Here is a 13678-nt window from a genome sequence, read left to right on the forward strand (position 1 = left end):
TCCAAGTACAAGCGACAGACACCGGGATGCATGTGAGATGGGGTGGGACAGTGTGTGAGCTACAGTGTGTGACAGGGTGTGTGAGAGTTTGTGCATGAAACAGACACAGGGATGTGTGTGAGATGGGGCGTGATAGTGTGTGTGATACTATGTGTGCCACGGGGGTGTATGAGAGGCACCATGTGTGTCTGTCACCCCGTGCAGGAGAGAACGAGCCTCATTGTGTATGAGACAAGCGTGTGTGTGTGTACACACACCACAGGGGGCCGTGTACAACGCCCCCTACTGGCAGAGGGCAGGCCTGGAGTAGCCGGGAGCTCCCCCTGCAGCTGGCGCTCCTGCTCTGCTCCCTGCAGCCCTCTGCTGGCAGGCCGGGCACGGACGCTGGCTGGCGGCCTCTGTGCAGTGCCAAACCTGCGGTGGTGGCACCAGGGCCTGGCGGGGCAGAGCTAATTGAAAGGCTCCCGTTAATTGGGCTCTGGCTGACAGGTTGGATGGGGGAGGGCTGGCACAGAGCCAGCTGTGCACCAGGCAGCTTCCCCCCCCACGCACCCGACTGGGAGGGGCCGGGAGACTCAGCCCCCCTCCATCGCTCCCTGGAGCCCAGCTAATGTAGGGTCTGGCTCTGCATGGCACCCAGGTGAGTGAATAGGGCAGCCTGTCCACCGGGGCGACGGAGGGAGACCCCCGTGCCCTCTGCAAGGGGGCTGTACAGTGTATCCCCTACGTGTGGCCCCCCCGGGACTGAGGTTAACTCCTTCAAGACCCTCCCCATCGGGGATCCCTAGGATTGGGGTTAATCCCTCCGCCCGACCCACCGGGGTTAACACCCCCCCCGTGGGGCGCTGGTCCGGGGATGGGGTCCCCCCCGGTGCCCTTCCCCCCATCTCATGGGCAGCTGAGCACACACCCGGCTGCTCCTGCTCCTTTAAACTCGGCTCCTCCAGCTACAGCATCTCCTGGCAGCAGCCCCGGCGCCGTCTCATTGCCCCCCCGCTCCATCCACCGCAGCTCCTGCCCGCCCGCCCGCCGGGTGCGCATTGCGCGCTGCTACCCAGCTGGGGGCTGGCCGGGGGAGGCAGCGAGGTGGCGAAGCGCTCCCCCCCCCCGGAGCTCCTTGGCTCGCCCCGTCTGTCCGCTGGGGAGCTGGGTCTGCTGGGGGGGACCCACTGGGCAGAGGTTCCGGCTCCGAGCGGCGCTGGGGGCATCCCAAGGGGAGGGGGGCAGAGCCGGGGTGTCAGTGCAGCTTCTCAACCCGCCTTCTCGCTGCCCTCCCGCCGAGCACCATAAGGTAGGGAGGGGGGGCAGGGGGGTCTCGGCGTGATGCTCCCACTCCCTGTGATCCCCTTGCAACCTACCTCCCATGGGCACCCTGGGGGCTGAGGCAGAGCGGGGGGTGGATGGGGCGGCAGAGGGGATGGGGGATGGGAGGGTATCACTTTGGCAATGGGGGAAAGGTGGGAGTATATTCCCCCACACCCCTCCCCCTTCAGTGAGGTACGCCATCTCCCGGAGTAGCGTAGGTATTGGGGGTATTTGGGGTAACGGGTTTCTCTATGTTATGGGGGAGGGAAAAAGGGGTGTCTCTTCTCACCCTGCCCTGCCAAGCACTATGGGCATTTGGAGGTGGAGGATGGAGAGTCTTCGTGTCGGGGGAGTTGTTGGAGGAAGATGGATGTGGTGCTGTGGGAGTGATCTCCCCCTGCAGTGAGCTACCCCCAGCCATCCCCTGGAACACCACATGGCACTGGGGGTGGGAGGTGGCATAGAGGGATGTCTGTGCAGTGCGGGATATGGGGAGTTGGCAGAAGGAGGGTGTCTTTCTCTGGAATCTGCCTGTGTCCTCTCCCCACAGAGAGCTATTCCCAAAGCCCCCTATGCATGTGGTATTGGGGTGGGGAATAGGGGATATTGGGGATATGTGGGTGTAATGGGTGTCTCTGCAGTAGGGACTATGTGGGGTAGGCATCTCTCCACACTCCTCCCATCCCCCACCCCAGTGAGCCACTGCCCCAGAGCACTATGGGCTACTGGGAGTGGCATATTGGGTTGGGGTTCTCTAAGAAGGGGGTTTATTGAAGGGGGTAAAGGGGACATATCAGGGTGGAAGCTACGAGCGGTATTGGGTATACTGGAGGGTCTCTACATAGTGGGGTTATTGGAGGTATGGATAGGGTGTATCAGGGTAGGGACTACGAGGGTCTCTAAGCAGTAGGAGTTATGGCGATATGGGTGGAGCATATTGGAGTGGGACCTCTGGGAGTCTATATGCAGTGGAGATTGGGGTATGGGTGGGGGCTATTGGGGGTGTGAATGGGTGTAATGGGATCTCTACAGTGGAGGTTATTGGGGTATGGGTAGGGTGTATCAGGGTGAGGGGCTATGAGTGGTATTGGGATGTAATGAGCTGTCTCTGCAGTGAGGGTGAATGGATTATGGGTGGGGCATATTGGATGGAGGTATGGGTAGGATATATCAGAATAGGGGGCTATGGGTAGTATTTGGGGTCTCTGCAGTGAGGGCTATTGGGGTATGGGTGGGGCTTATTGCAATGGGGGGCTATGGGTAGTATCAGGGTGTAATGTGGGTCTCCATGCAGTGGGGGTATGGGTGGGGCATATCAGGGTGGGGGGCTATGGATGGTATTTGGATGTAATGGGATACTATGCAGTGGGGGCTATTGGGTTATTGGTGTATTGGGATGGGGTGTTGGTGATATTAGGATGCAATGGGGATTTCTGCACTGGAGGTTATTGGGGTATGGGTGGTATTGGGGTGGCCTCCCCCCACACTCACCTCCATCTTCTCCCTGTAGTGAGCTCTCCCCTGACCCCTGCAGCCCCCAACCCTGCTGAGAACCATGGGGCACTGCCTGTCTGCTACTCCTCTAAGGAATCAATCCTGAGTGGGGCGGGGGTGGGGCAGACACCCCATAGTGAGCGGGGCAGCGTGATGCGACAGGCTACGGTGCTGGCCCTGCTGACAGTGGTGCTGGCCTACCTGGTGAGCGGCGCCTTCGTCTTCCGCCTGCTGGAGCAGCCACACGAGAGCCGCCAGCAGGAGGCACTGCAGGTCGCCCGTGAGCAGTTCCTGCAGAGATACCGCTGTGTGCCCAGCCAGGAGCTGGACACACTCATCCTGGTGAGATGGTGGGAGAAGGGCATGGAGGGGGATGGGGTGGGGTGAATGAGGGAAAGAGGGGAGCAGGGGTGGGGCATAGGGGAGGGAATAGCAGGCATTGGTGGGGGTGATGGAAAGTGCTATAGCCACTACTGAAAGTCCCCTCAGTTACAGCGCTGCCAGTTCCTAAAGAGAAAGAGGCTGTTGCTGGCTCAGGGATTGCACAGAGCCTCCAGCTTTTCCTAAAATCCTAATGAATTAATTCTGTCCCCCCAGTCCAGAAATTAATTCCCTCCCTGGCCTCCTACATCTGCCCTCCTCCTCTTGCAGCTCCATGGGGCTTGTCACCCTCCCCCAGTCTGGGAGGGGCAGGGCTGGAGTGGGGAGCAGGGCTGCCCTAAACTGCTGGGCTCTTTCTCCTTTCCTCTCCACTTCCCTCCTGTTCCCTGCTACTTCTGTCCCCCCACACCCCACATAGGGTGACCAGACAGCAAATGTGAATAATTGGGATGGGGGTGGGGGGGTAATAGGAGCCTATAAAAGAAAAATCGGGACTGTCCCTATAAAATCGGGACATCTGGTCACCCTAACCCCACAATTCTCTAGCTCAGTGGTCCCCAACCTTTTCGTCTGGCCGGCGCCAGACAAAGGACCACTGTGGCAGTGGAGCACCCCCCCAAATGCCACCGAATTTCAGCGGCATTTCGGCGGCGACGCCTCTCGATGACGCCGCTTGCCATTGACAAGCTTCGTCATCGAGAGGCATCCCCGCTGAAATGCTCTCCCCGGGGGCCATGACGCGGGCGCATTAAGATGCCCCCACGGGCACCACGTTGAGGACCACTGCTCTAGCTGATATCTCTTGTGGGGGAGGGAGAGCATCACCTGCCTCCTGCAGGAGCCCTGATTGGCTGCCCTTCCCAGGAGGTGGAGAAAGTGGGAGAAGGGCAGCCAATCACACGGGCTTTTCCCCCTAATCCTTGGGCCAAGCTGGAAAACTCCTGAGACTGACAACTCTGATTTCGGCCAATGGGGGGGTGGGAAGGAGATGGTTGTAAGGGGTAGATGGGGAGGGACAGTGCTGGAGGCATGGGAAGGGTGTGGAGCAGAAGCAGATGCAGGTTGGGGTGATTTGAGGGGCAATGGGGTGGGGTGAGGCTGATGGAGGGTTTCCAGGGGGAGATGGGAAGAAGAAGGGGAAAGAAGGATGGGGTGGGGGCAGTCAGGTGTCTGGGGACAACAGCCATGGGACAGTCAGGAAAGGGTTGGCAAATGTGTACTGGGAAAGCCAAGTTCAGGGTTAAGGATGTGGGGAGGGGACAGCAGGAGCTGCATGATGTGGGGGAACCCAAAACCACTAGCATTAATCCCTTCCCATTTCCCCCAGCATGTCAGAGACGCCATGGGTGCCGGCGCTGACCCCACAGCCAACAGCACCAATAGCACCAGCACCAACTGGGACATGGGCAGTGCCTTCTTCTTCGCTGGCACTGTCATCACCACCATCGGTACTGGCCCGTGGGATATGTGTGTGTGTGGTGTGGGTAGGGATTGAGGGCAGAGGTTGGGGGTGGGTGCTCAGGGCTGCAATAGCAGTGAGCTGCAGTTCAGGATTAAGGGGCATCAGTTCTGCCCCCTCCCTGCTGACTTCATGCCCCCTCCCAGGGTTCGGTAACACATCCCCCAAGACAGAGGGGGGGCGTCTCTTCTGCATCTTCTACGCTCTGGTTGGGATCCCACTCTTCGGGATGCTGCTGGCTGGGGTGGGCGACCACCTGGGCTTCTCGCTGCGCCAGGCCATCAGCAAGGTGGAGGATATCTTCCTGGTGAGTGCCCTCTGCATCCCTGTCCCCCTGCCCCCACAGAGCCAGGGCCCATGTACCCAGCAGCTCCAGGGTTGTCAGTGCTTCCCCCGCTCCAACCCCTCATGTCCTGCAGCTACAGTGTCTTCCATGCTCCCCCTTGGTCTCCCAGCCTCCTATGCTCCCCCAGCAGCCCCCCCATGCCCCTGCACCCACTCTCCACGCTGTGTGTAGAGCAGAGGTGCTGCAGAGGAGGGGTCAGATAGTGGGACCAGGAGCCTAGCTCTGCTTTCCAGCACTAGATCTTTCCCATTTATGGGGCCAGCTTGGTTGGGGGCTCCTATCTCAGGGGGCTCCCCAGTCTGTTTCCTCCCCCAACACTCTCTGCCTCCACCCCATGGGTTCCAGGGATTCCCTGCCCAGAGGTGGGGGGAGGGTCCTTTCCCCAGGGTAGTGTAGCACAGTTCCCCTCCTGGGTAGGGTGGCCACCTTTGAGGTGCAGAAAACCCAGCCTCTGGCCACCCTGCCTCCTAACAAATCACAGCACCTGGCCATCAGCCCATCAACAAACAACAAAATCTGGTCCACTTGTCACACCACCACCAGAACCTGGCCACTAGCCACGCCCCCTGTTAAGAAAAAGGGTCCTAGTGCCCATTATAGGTATTACTAGAATGCGTTAGAGAATCGTTTTACAAAACAGACGAACAACCCCCACACAATCTGTATATTTTTATGTTCTTTTATATAAGAACATAAAAATGGCCATACTGGGTCAAACCAAAGGTCCATTCAGCCCAGTATCCTGTCTGCCGACAATAGCCAATGCCAAGTGTCCCAGAGGGAGTGAACCTAACAGGTAATGATCAGGTGATCTCTCTCCTGCCATCCATCTCCACCCTCTGATAAACAGAGGCTAGGGACACCAATCCTTACCCATCCTGGCTAATAGCCATTAATGGAGTTAACCAACATGAATTTATCTAGTTCTCTTTTAAACCCTGTTATAATCCTAGCCTTCACAACCTCCTCAGGCAAGGAGTTCCACAGGTTGACTGTGCACAGTGTGAACAAGAACTTTTTATTTGTTTTAAACCTGCTGCCCATTAATTTAATTTGGTGTCCCCTAGTTCTTATATTATGGGAAAAATTAAATAACTTTTCCTTATTCACTTTCTCCGCACCACTCATGATTTTATAGACTTCTATCATATCCCCCCATAGTCTCCTCTTTTCCAAGCTGAAGAGTCCTAGCCTCTTTAATCTCTTTCATATGGGACCTGTTCTAAACCCCTAATCATTTTCGTTGTCCTTCTCTGAACCTTTTCTAATACCAGTATATCTTTTTTGAGATGAGGAGACCACATCTGTACGCAGTATTCCAGATGTGGGCACACCATGGATTTATATAAGGGCAATAAGATATTCTCTGCCTTATTCTCTATCCCTTTTTTAATGATTCCTAACATCCTGTTTGCTTTTTTGACTGCCGCTGCACGCTGCGTGGATGTCTTTTATCTTTTTTCTTACCTCATCCTAACATGGGCCACAGTCTAAACTACAAGACATGGATTGTAGAGTGCTTTGGCATGTCTCAAATGAAAAAACCCAGCACAGAAAATCTTCTACCTGGCAAACCAGTACAAAACCCGGCGAGGTGGCACCTTTACTGCCAGGGGGCTGTGTGAGGAGGGGCGAGAGAGAGAGAGAGAGAGAGAGTGTGTGTGTGTGTGTGTGTGTGTGTGTGTTGGGAGGAATCAGTGTATGTGAGGGGCAAAGGGGTTGGTGTATGTGGTGGTGGTGGTTCCCCTTTCGGGGTCAGAGTGTGCGTGTGCGGGAGGGGCTTTCCCCGGTACTCCCCTGATGCTGTCTCCTCCCTCCCAGAAATGGCAGGTGAGTCCCACCATTGTTCGGGTTCTCTCAGCCCTGCTCTTCATCCTCATTGGCTGCATCCTCTTCGTCACCATCCCCACCATTGTGTTCCAGCGAGTGGAGGGCTGGACCCTGCTGGAATCTGTCTACTTCGTGGTCATCACGCTGACTACCATTGGCTTCGGGGACTATGTAGCAGGTAGACATGAGGGGATCTATATGGGGGAGGCTGTCGGTGATGGGCAGGAGGGGGGCTCAGTGGAAGCTGGGCTTCATGGGAGACAAGGAAAGGGGAGGGGGAGCCTAGTGTGTGTGGGGGCTAGTGTGAGAGAGCCCCTAATGGGTCCCAGTGTGGGAGGTGTGAGGAGCGAATGACAGGGAAGGTGGGTGGTGAGGTATGATGTCCTAAGTGGAGCAAAGGATGTGGTCCAAGAGCTAATTATAGCAGGACTGCTCAGTAATAGTGACCATAATATAATTAAATTTAGCATCTCGGTAGGAAGATAATACACACACACAAAATCCCACTACAGTAACATTTAACTTAAAAAAGGGGAAATACACAAAATGAGGACACTTGTTAAATGGAAATTAAAAGGAGCTGTCACAAGAGCAAAATGCCTGCAAGCAGCAGGGACTATTTAAAACCCCATAATACAGGGTCATAGTGAATGTATGCCCCAAATCAGAAAAGACCATACGAGGACCAAAAGTATACCACCATAGCTAAACAGCAGAATAATGGAGGTGGTTAGAAGCAAAAAAGCACCCTTTAAACATTGGAAATCAAATTCCAGTGAGTTCCAACAAACTCAGGCTGGTTAAGGGTACAAGTGTAATAAGACAGGCCAAGAAAGAACTTGAGAAGCAACTTGCTAAAGACACAAACAGTAAGAGTAAGAATTTTTTTTAGTACATCAGAAGCAGGAAGCATGTTAGACAGGCAGTGGGGCCAGACCACAAAGGTGTTCAAGGAGTACTCAAGGAAGACAAGGCCATTGCAGAGACACTAAAAGGATTCTTTGCATCAGTCTTCACTCCAGAGGCTGTGGGGGAGATACCCCCATCAGAGCTATTCTTTTTGGGTGATACATCTGAAATACTATTACACAGAGGTGTCAGTGGAAGAGATTTTAGAACAAATTGATAATTAAACTGTAATAAGTCACCAGGACCAGCTGGTATTCACCCAAGAGTTCAAACATGAAATGGCAGAACTACTAACTGTGGTATGTAATCCATCACTGAAACAAGCCTCTGTACCAGGTGGCTGGAGGATAGCTTAATGTAATGCCAATTTTAACAAAAAGGCTCCAGAGGTGATCCTGGCAATTACAGGCCAGTGAGCCTAACTTCAGTACTGGGCAAACTGGTAGAAACTATAGTAAAAAAAACAACAACTGTATTATCAGTTAACACTAATAAACACACTTTGTTGGAGAAGAGTCAACACAGCTTTTGTAAAGGGAAATTGTGGCTCATGATTCAAGAATTCTTTGAGAGGGGTCAACAAGCATGTGGATAAGGGTGATCTAGTCGATATAGCGTACTTGGATTTTGAGAAAGTCTTTGACAAGGTCTCTCACCAAAAGCTCTTATGAAAAAAGTAGTCGTGGGATTAGAAGGAAGGCTCTCTCGTGGATCAGTAACTGGTTGAAAGATAGGAAACAATGGGTAGGAATAAATGGGCAGTTTTCAGAATGGAGAGAGGTAAATATCAGCGTCCCCCAAGGGACTGGGACCTGTGCTATTCAACATATTCACTAATGATCTGGAAAAGGGGAGTGAACAGTGAAATGGCAAAGTTTGCAGATGATAAAAAATTACTTAAGATAGTTGAGTCTAAAGCAGACTGCAAAGAGTTACAAAGGGATCTCATGAAACTGCATGAGTGGGGAAGAGAATGGGAGATGAAATTCAGCATTGGTAAGTGCAAAGTAATGCACATTGGGAAACATAATCCTAGCTACACATACAAAATGATGAGGTCTAAATTAGATGTTGCCACTCAAGAATGAGATCTTGGAGTTATTGTGGGTAGTTCTCTGAAAAGTTCAGCTTAATGTGCAGCAGTGGTCAGAAATGCTAACAGAATGCTAGGAAGGATAGAAAATAAGATAGAAAATATTATAATGCCACTATATAAATCCATGATGTGCCCACACCTTGAATGCTGTGTCCAGTTCTGGTTGTCCCATCTCAAAAAGGATATATAGTGAAACTGGAAAACATTCAGAAAAGGACAACAGGGGTGATCAAGGGTATGGAATAACTTTCATATGAGGATAGTCTAAAAATATTAGGATTGTCTCTTTTCTAAGCTGAACAATCAAGTGGGGATATGATAGAGGTCTACAAAATCATGACTGGTGTAGAAAAATAGAGAAGTATTTATTTACCCTTTCACACAATACAAAAACCAGGGGGGTCACTGACTGAAATTAATGGGGAGGAAGTTTAATACAAACAAGAGGAAATACTTCTTCACACAAGGCACAATCAACCTCTCATGAGATGTTGTGAAGGCCAGATGTATAACTGAGTTCAAAAAAGAATTAGATAAGTTCATGGAAATTAAGTCCATCACTGGCTATTGGCTAAGATAGTCAGAGATGGATATACCCCATGCTTAGGGCGCTCTTAACCCTCTCAACTGTCAGAAGCCGGGGGGGCAGACAGGTGGATCTCTCCAAATTGCCCTGTTCTGTACACTCTCCCTGAAGCTCCGGTATGGGCTACTGTCGGAAGACAGGATGCTGCTCTAGATGGACCATTGGCCATTTTTGTGTGGCCAGAGGGGCCTGGTACAGGGAAAGAAGAATAGGGAGGGGGCAGAGGGAAGTGGGTAGAGAGGGGCTGGCAGGAGGATTGGGGGGCAGTAGAGTGATGGGAGAGAGGGGCAGGGAAGGCACAGCCGGTGCAGCGAGGAGGTTGTGTGTTTCGGGGGCAGTGTCTCAGCATCTCCCCTCCCAGGTGATGGTATAGGGGACAAGCACCCCTGGTACAAGCCTCTGGTCTGGTTCTGGATCCTGCTGGGCCTCGCCTACTTCGCCTCCATCCTCACCATGATTGGCAACTGGCTGCGGGTGTTGTCCCGTCGCACACGGGCTGAGGTTGGTACCCCACACTTCCCCCACCACGTCTCTTTGATCCCCTCACTTCTCCCCACCCCTCAGATCCCCTCTTTGCCCCCCTCGTGCCCGTTACCCTCCCACAGAACCCCCACTACCCTGCCCTCTGACCCGCTCACTGCCCCCTTTTGCATCCTCTCATGGACCCCCAATGGACTCCCCTCTGCTGTGCTCCTCTGCCCCCCACTCCTCCAATCCCCCTACTTTCTGCCATCTTGCCCCTCCAACCCCCCACAAGCCCCCATTGCCCCTTACTCCTCCAGCTCCCCCTAAGAATCCCCCACTGTCTTGCCCCTCCATCCCCCTTACTGCCTCCCTTTTGCATCTCCCCATGAACTCTCCACTGTCTCCTCCTGTCACCCACAGATCTCCTATTCCCCTCACCTCTCTAACCCCCTCACTGTCCCCCACCCCATCTCTCCAACTCCCCACAGACTCCCACTATCCCCTGCCCCCCCCCACCCTTTTGCATCCTCCCATTGTGTCCCCACCCCATCCCTATCACCCCCCCATGGCACCCCCAACTGGCTGTGAGTACACAGCATACACATGCATACACATGCCAAGATTGGTACCCCACTACAGACCCCTTCACAACCACCACCTCTTCCAACCCTTCAAAGGACCCCACATCCCCCACATTGACAACTTCCTGGGGGTGCTGACTCCGCACATGTGGGATGAGATGGGTCCTCCCCACCCCCCAGCTGACCACTCCATCTGACCACTTCCACGGCCCCTGCATCCACCTGTGGACTCCCATCATTGCTCCACCGCACTCCCACAAGATACACACACTGGCGGGTGCTGTCCTGGTGCACAAAGGCTATGTATCCACCCTGCACACACACACTAGCATGCACCCACTCCAAAAGAGCCTCCTCCCACATCCTGTACACACACCTCAGGGCATGCTCCCCCCCAGTCTGATATCTCCCAATCCAGCAGAGTGGATGGGTGGGGGAAGGGAGGAGTGGTTCATGTAGAGAGGGGGCATGTCAGTGGGAAGGGATGAGGTAGGGAGGAGTAAGTATGTGGGTGGTCAGGGTGGAAGTGGAGAGGGGTCAGTGGCAGGGCTTGGATGGGTTCCCTGACTCTCCCCCCAAATGGCAGGGGGTCTCACTCTGCAGGCTGAGGGGGTTGGGGGTTTATGTTGAGAGGATCAGTGGAGGGATGTGGGCAGAGAGGTCAGTGGGGGGGCTCGATGGTGTACGTGGTGGGATCAGTGGGAGATTTTCCTGCCTGTCCCTGATTCCCCTCTCAACCTACAGATGGGGGGCCTCACTGCGCAGGCTGCCAGCTGGACAGGGAATGTGACAGCCCAGCTGCGGATGACGGGCATGGGGCTGCCTGAGAAGCTTCAGAAAGTGGGGACGCTGAAGGGACACCCACCCTCCCCTATTCCCTCAGAGCTTCCACCTGCCACGCCTTCACCACCACCTCCCTTGCCTCACCTGGAGCTCCCCTCTCCCAGCACTGCCCTGCAGGTGGCACAGCTCAACGCCCGCAACATGGCCGCCTCAGCGGGGGGCGGCCTGCGCCCTATAGACTACATGGGGGAGAACCTGGCCTTCATCGATGAGAGCTCCGACACCCAGAGCGAGGCGCCCAGCGAAGGGGGGCTGCAGGCCAAGCGCGCCCGCCAACTCCGCCGCCTGCGTACCCGCCACACTCACGGCCAGCCCCCCGGCCTGCCTATGGACATGCTGAGCCGCACTCGCCACAAGGGCGAGGCAGTCTAGAGGGGAGTGGAGCGATCCCAACACGGACACTGCCCCCCTGCAGCATGGTGCTACCTGTGCCCCCAACAGCATAGAGACTGCCCCCCTGGCTGTCAGCTGGGCCTTCCTGTCCCCCATGGTACCAATGGGGCCCCCCCCAACACAGACCTCCCATCCTTCATGGTACCAACTGGTCCACCCCGCATGGAGACATTCCATCCCCTGTGATGCTAACTGCCCCCCTGCTGCCAACTGCCAACCCAGCACTGAGACTGCCTCTCCCACCCTGGTACCAGCTGAGCACCCCTGGCACAAAGACACCATTCTCCATGGTTCCCTCAAGGTGTCAACTGTCCCTCCCCAGCACCAGACCCCACTCATGCCCAGAAAAGGGATTTGCTCCCATCCCCTTCCTGGTACCAGGAGACCCACTCCAATACAGGGAACCTCACTGCACACAGACACCTACCACCCCAGTTCAGAGGCTAACTCCCTCCCCTGGAGTATCTGGGGGGCAGCTCGTGGGGGACACCCCCATTTCCCCCCAAATCTGTGCCTCATTTGCCTCATGAGCTGGGTCCTTAAGCCTCCACAAAATGGGGGAGAGATCAAACTGCCAAATGATATTCAGAACCCCCAAACTCCTGGGGGTGACCCCTCCCAAATCAACTGGGGGAGTTTATTGAACCAACCAAGGGGCAATGCTGTTCCCTGCTGCCTCCTCCGTCTCCCCCGTGGTGTAGGGAGTGGGGGTGTCCACCCAGCGATCCCGCTCTGTGTCTGTCCTGTCGCTGCCCACCCCCCCCAATCCACACACACAAAGGTGCCTGTTTGACTCTGTTCGATGGACGATTGTTTGTTTTGTTTTTTATTTTCCAGATTAAATCAAAATCTGAATGAGAGACACTGCATCCGTGTGTCTGTCCAGGGTCGGCGTGGCTGGCACAGTGCCTCAGGGAGGGAGTGCTCAGGAGGCACCAGCCCAGGAGGGGTGGGGGAGCATGGAAGAGGTGTAGGGGGGTTCAGAGGCAAGGGGCTGTGGGGGTTTGATGGGGGACAGGGACCGGGGGGAGGCAGTGCAGAAGGGGTGCTGGGAGTGGAAGTGGAGCATGCTGGAGGTGGGCCCACAGAGTGGGGGGTGTTACCCCTCCCAGGGGTCCTCCATCCCCAGGGGACCTGTGCAAAGTATGGTGTGGGGGATTGGGGACCTGGGGGGGGCGAGTCTTCTCCTCCCCCAGCTCTGCTGGGGGCAAGTGAGGGATTCTGGGGTCCCTGGGAAGGGATGTGGGGGCCTGGAGACTGTTGCCCAGCAGGGTTCTTCTGTTGCCATGGTGTCACCGCAAGGCACCATGGGGTCCTGGTCTGACTGGCGTGTCTGTGAGTCCATCCTTTCCTTTCGGTGGGAGGCTTGTGTGCATGGTCATTGTGGTCTCTACCCCCCACCCCCCCCAAACTCCGGCTTCTCTCTGTGCCCCATACTGGAAGGGTGATGGGGGGCACTAAGTAGGTGGGGGTCTGATAAGAGAGGGGGAGTGGAGGAGTAAATGGGGGGCAGAGGTGTGTGGCTGGGTTTGGCAGGTTAGCGGGCATGTGTGGAGGGGTAGGCAGATGTCAGGAGGGGTGACCAGGCTGCAAGGGGCATGAAGGGCGTGGGGGCTCAATGGGAGTGCTGGGGTGGGGATGACTGGGTACCAAAGGCATGTGGGGGATAGGAATGAGGGGGCTAAAAAGGGGGGGATTGGGTGGGGGCCGCTAGCTCTGACACTTCCCCTCCCCCTGGTGTCTCAGGCTCTGAGCTCACCCAGTTCCCTGAGGCATCATGAAGAGTGGAGATGAGCTGGGACACAGAGCAGGTGACAGGACATGTGAGGTGACACCCCCAAAATCCCTCTGGGTCGGGGGGGGCGCAATGGAGAATGCAACATGGATAGGAAGGCATCTGAGGGCACTATATCTCAGTTTGAGTGGGCCTGTCGGGTCACTGGATTCTGATTTCAAGGGGGGGGTGCATCTGGGGCACTGGTCCTGGTTT

At 55.3% G+C, this 13678-nt stretch overlaps 1 protein-coding gene across 3 annotated transcripts; it reads left to right on the forward strand.

Annotated features, from left to right (window-relative positions):
- The first annotated feature begins 503 nt into the window (after positions 1-503).
- On the forward strand, positions 504-12548 carry KCNK4 (potassium two pore domain channel subfamily K member 4). Of its 3 annotated transcripts, none has more exons than XM_030571000.1 (7): positions 504-640; positions 2816-3141; positions 4508-4628; positions 4786-4946; positions 6807-6993; positions 9768-9907; positions 11197-12548. In XM_030571000.1, the coding sequence occupies exons 2-7, from the start codon at positions 2953-2955 to the stop codon at positions 11665-11667; spliced, it is 1269 nt and encodes a 422-aa protein (XP_030426860.1). In that variant the 5' UTR covers positions 504-640; positions 2816-2952; the 3' UTR covers positions 11668-12548. The 3 variants fall into 3 exon arrangements, with proteins under 3 accessions (XP_030426860.1, XP_030426859.1, XP_030426858.1); XM_030570999.1 differs by lacking the exon at positions 504-640 and adding an exon at positions 1214-1291; XM_030570998.1 differs by lacking the exon at positions 504-640 and having other exon boundaries at positions 2644-3141.
- Positions 12549-13678: the final 1130 nt, after the last annotated feature.

The sequence above is a fragment of the Gopherus evgoodei genome, chromosome 7 (genome assembly GCF_007399415.2).
Source record: "Gopherus evgoodei ecotype Sinaloan lineage chromosome 7, rGopEvg1_v1.p, whole genome shotgun sequence".
Classification (NCBI taxonomy): domain Eukaryota; kingdom Metazoa; phylum Chordata; order Testudines; family Testudinidae; genus Gopherus; species Gopherus evgoodei.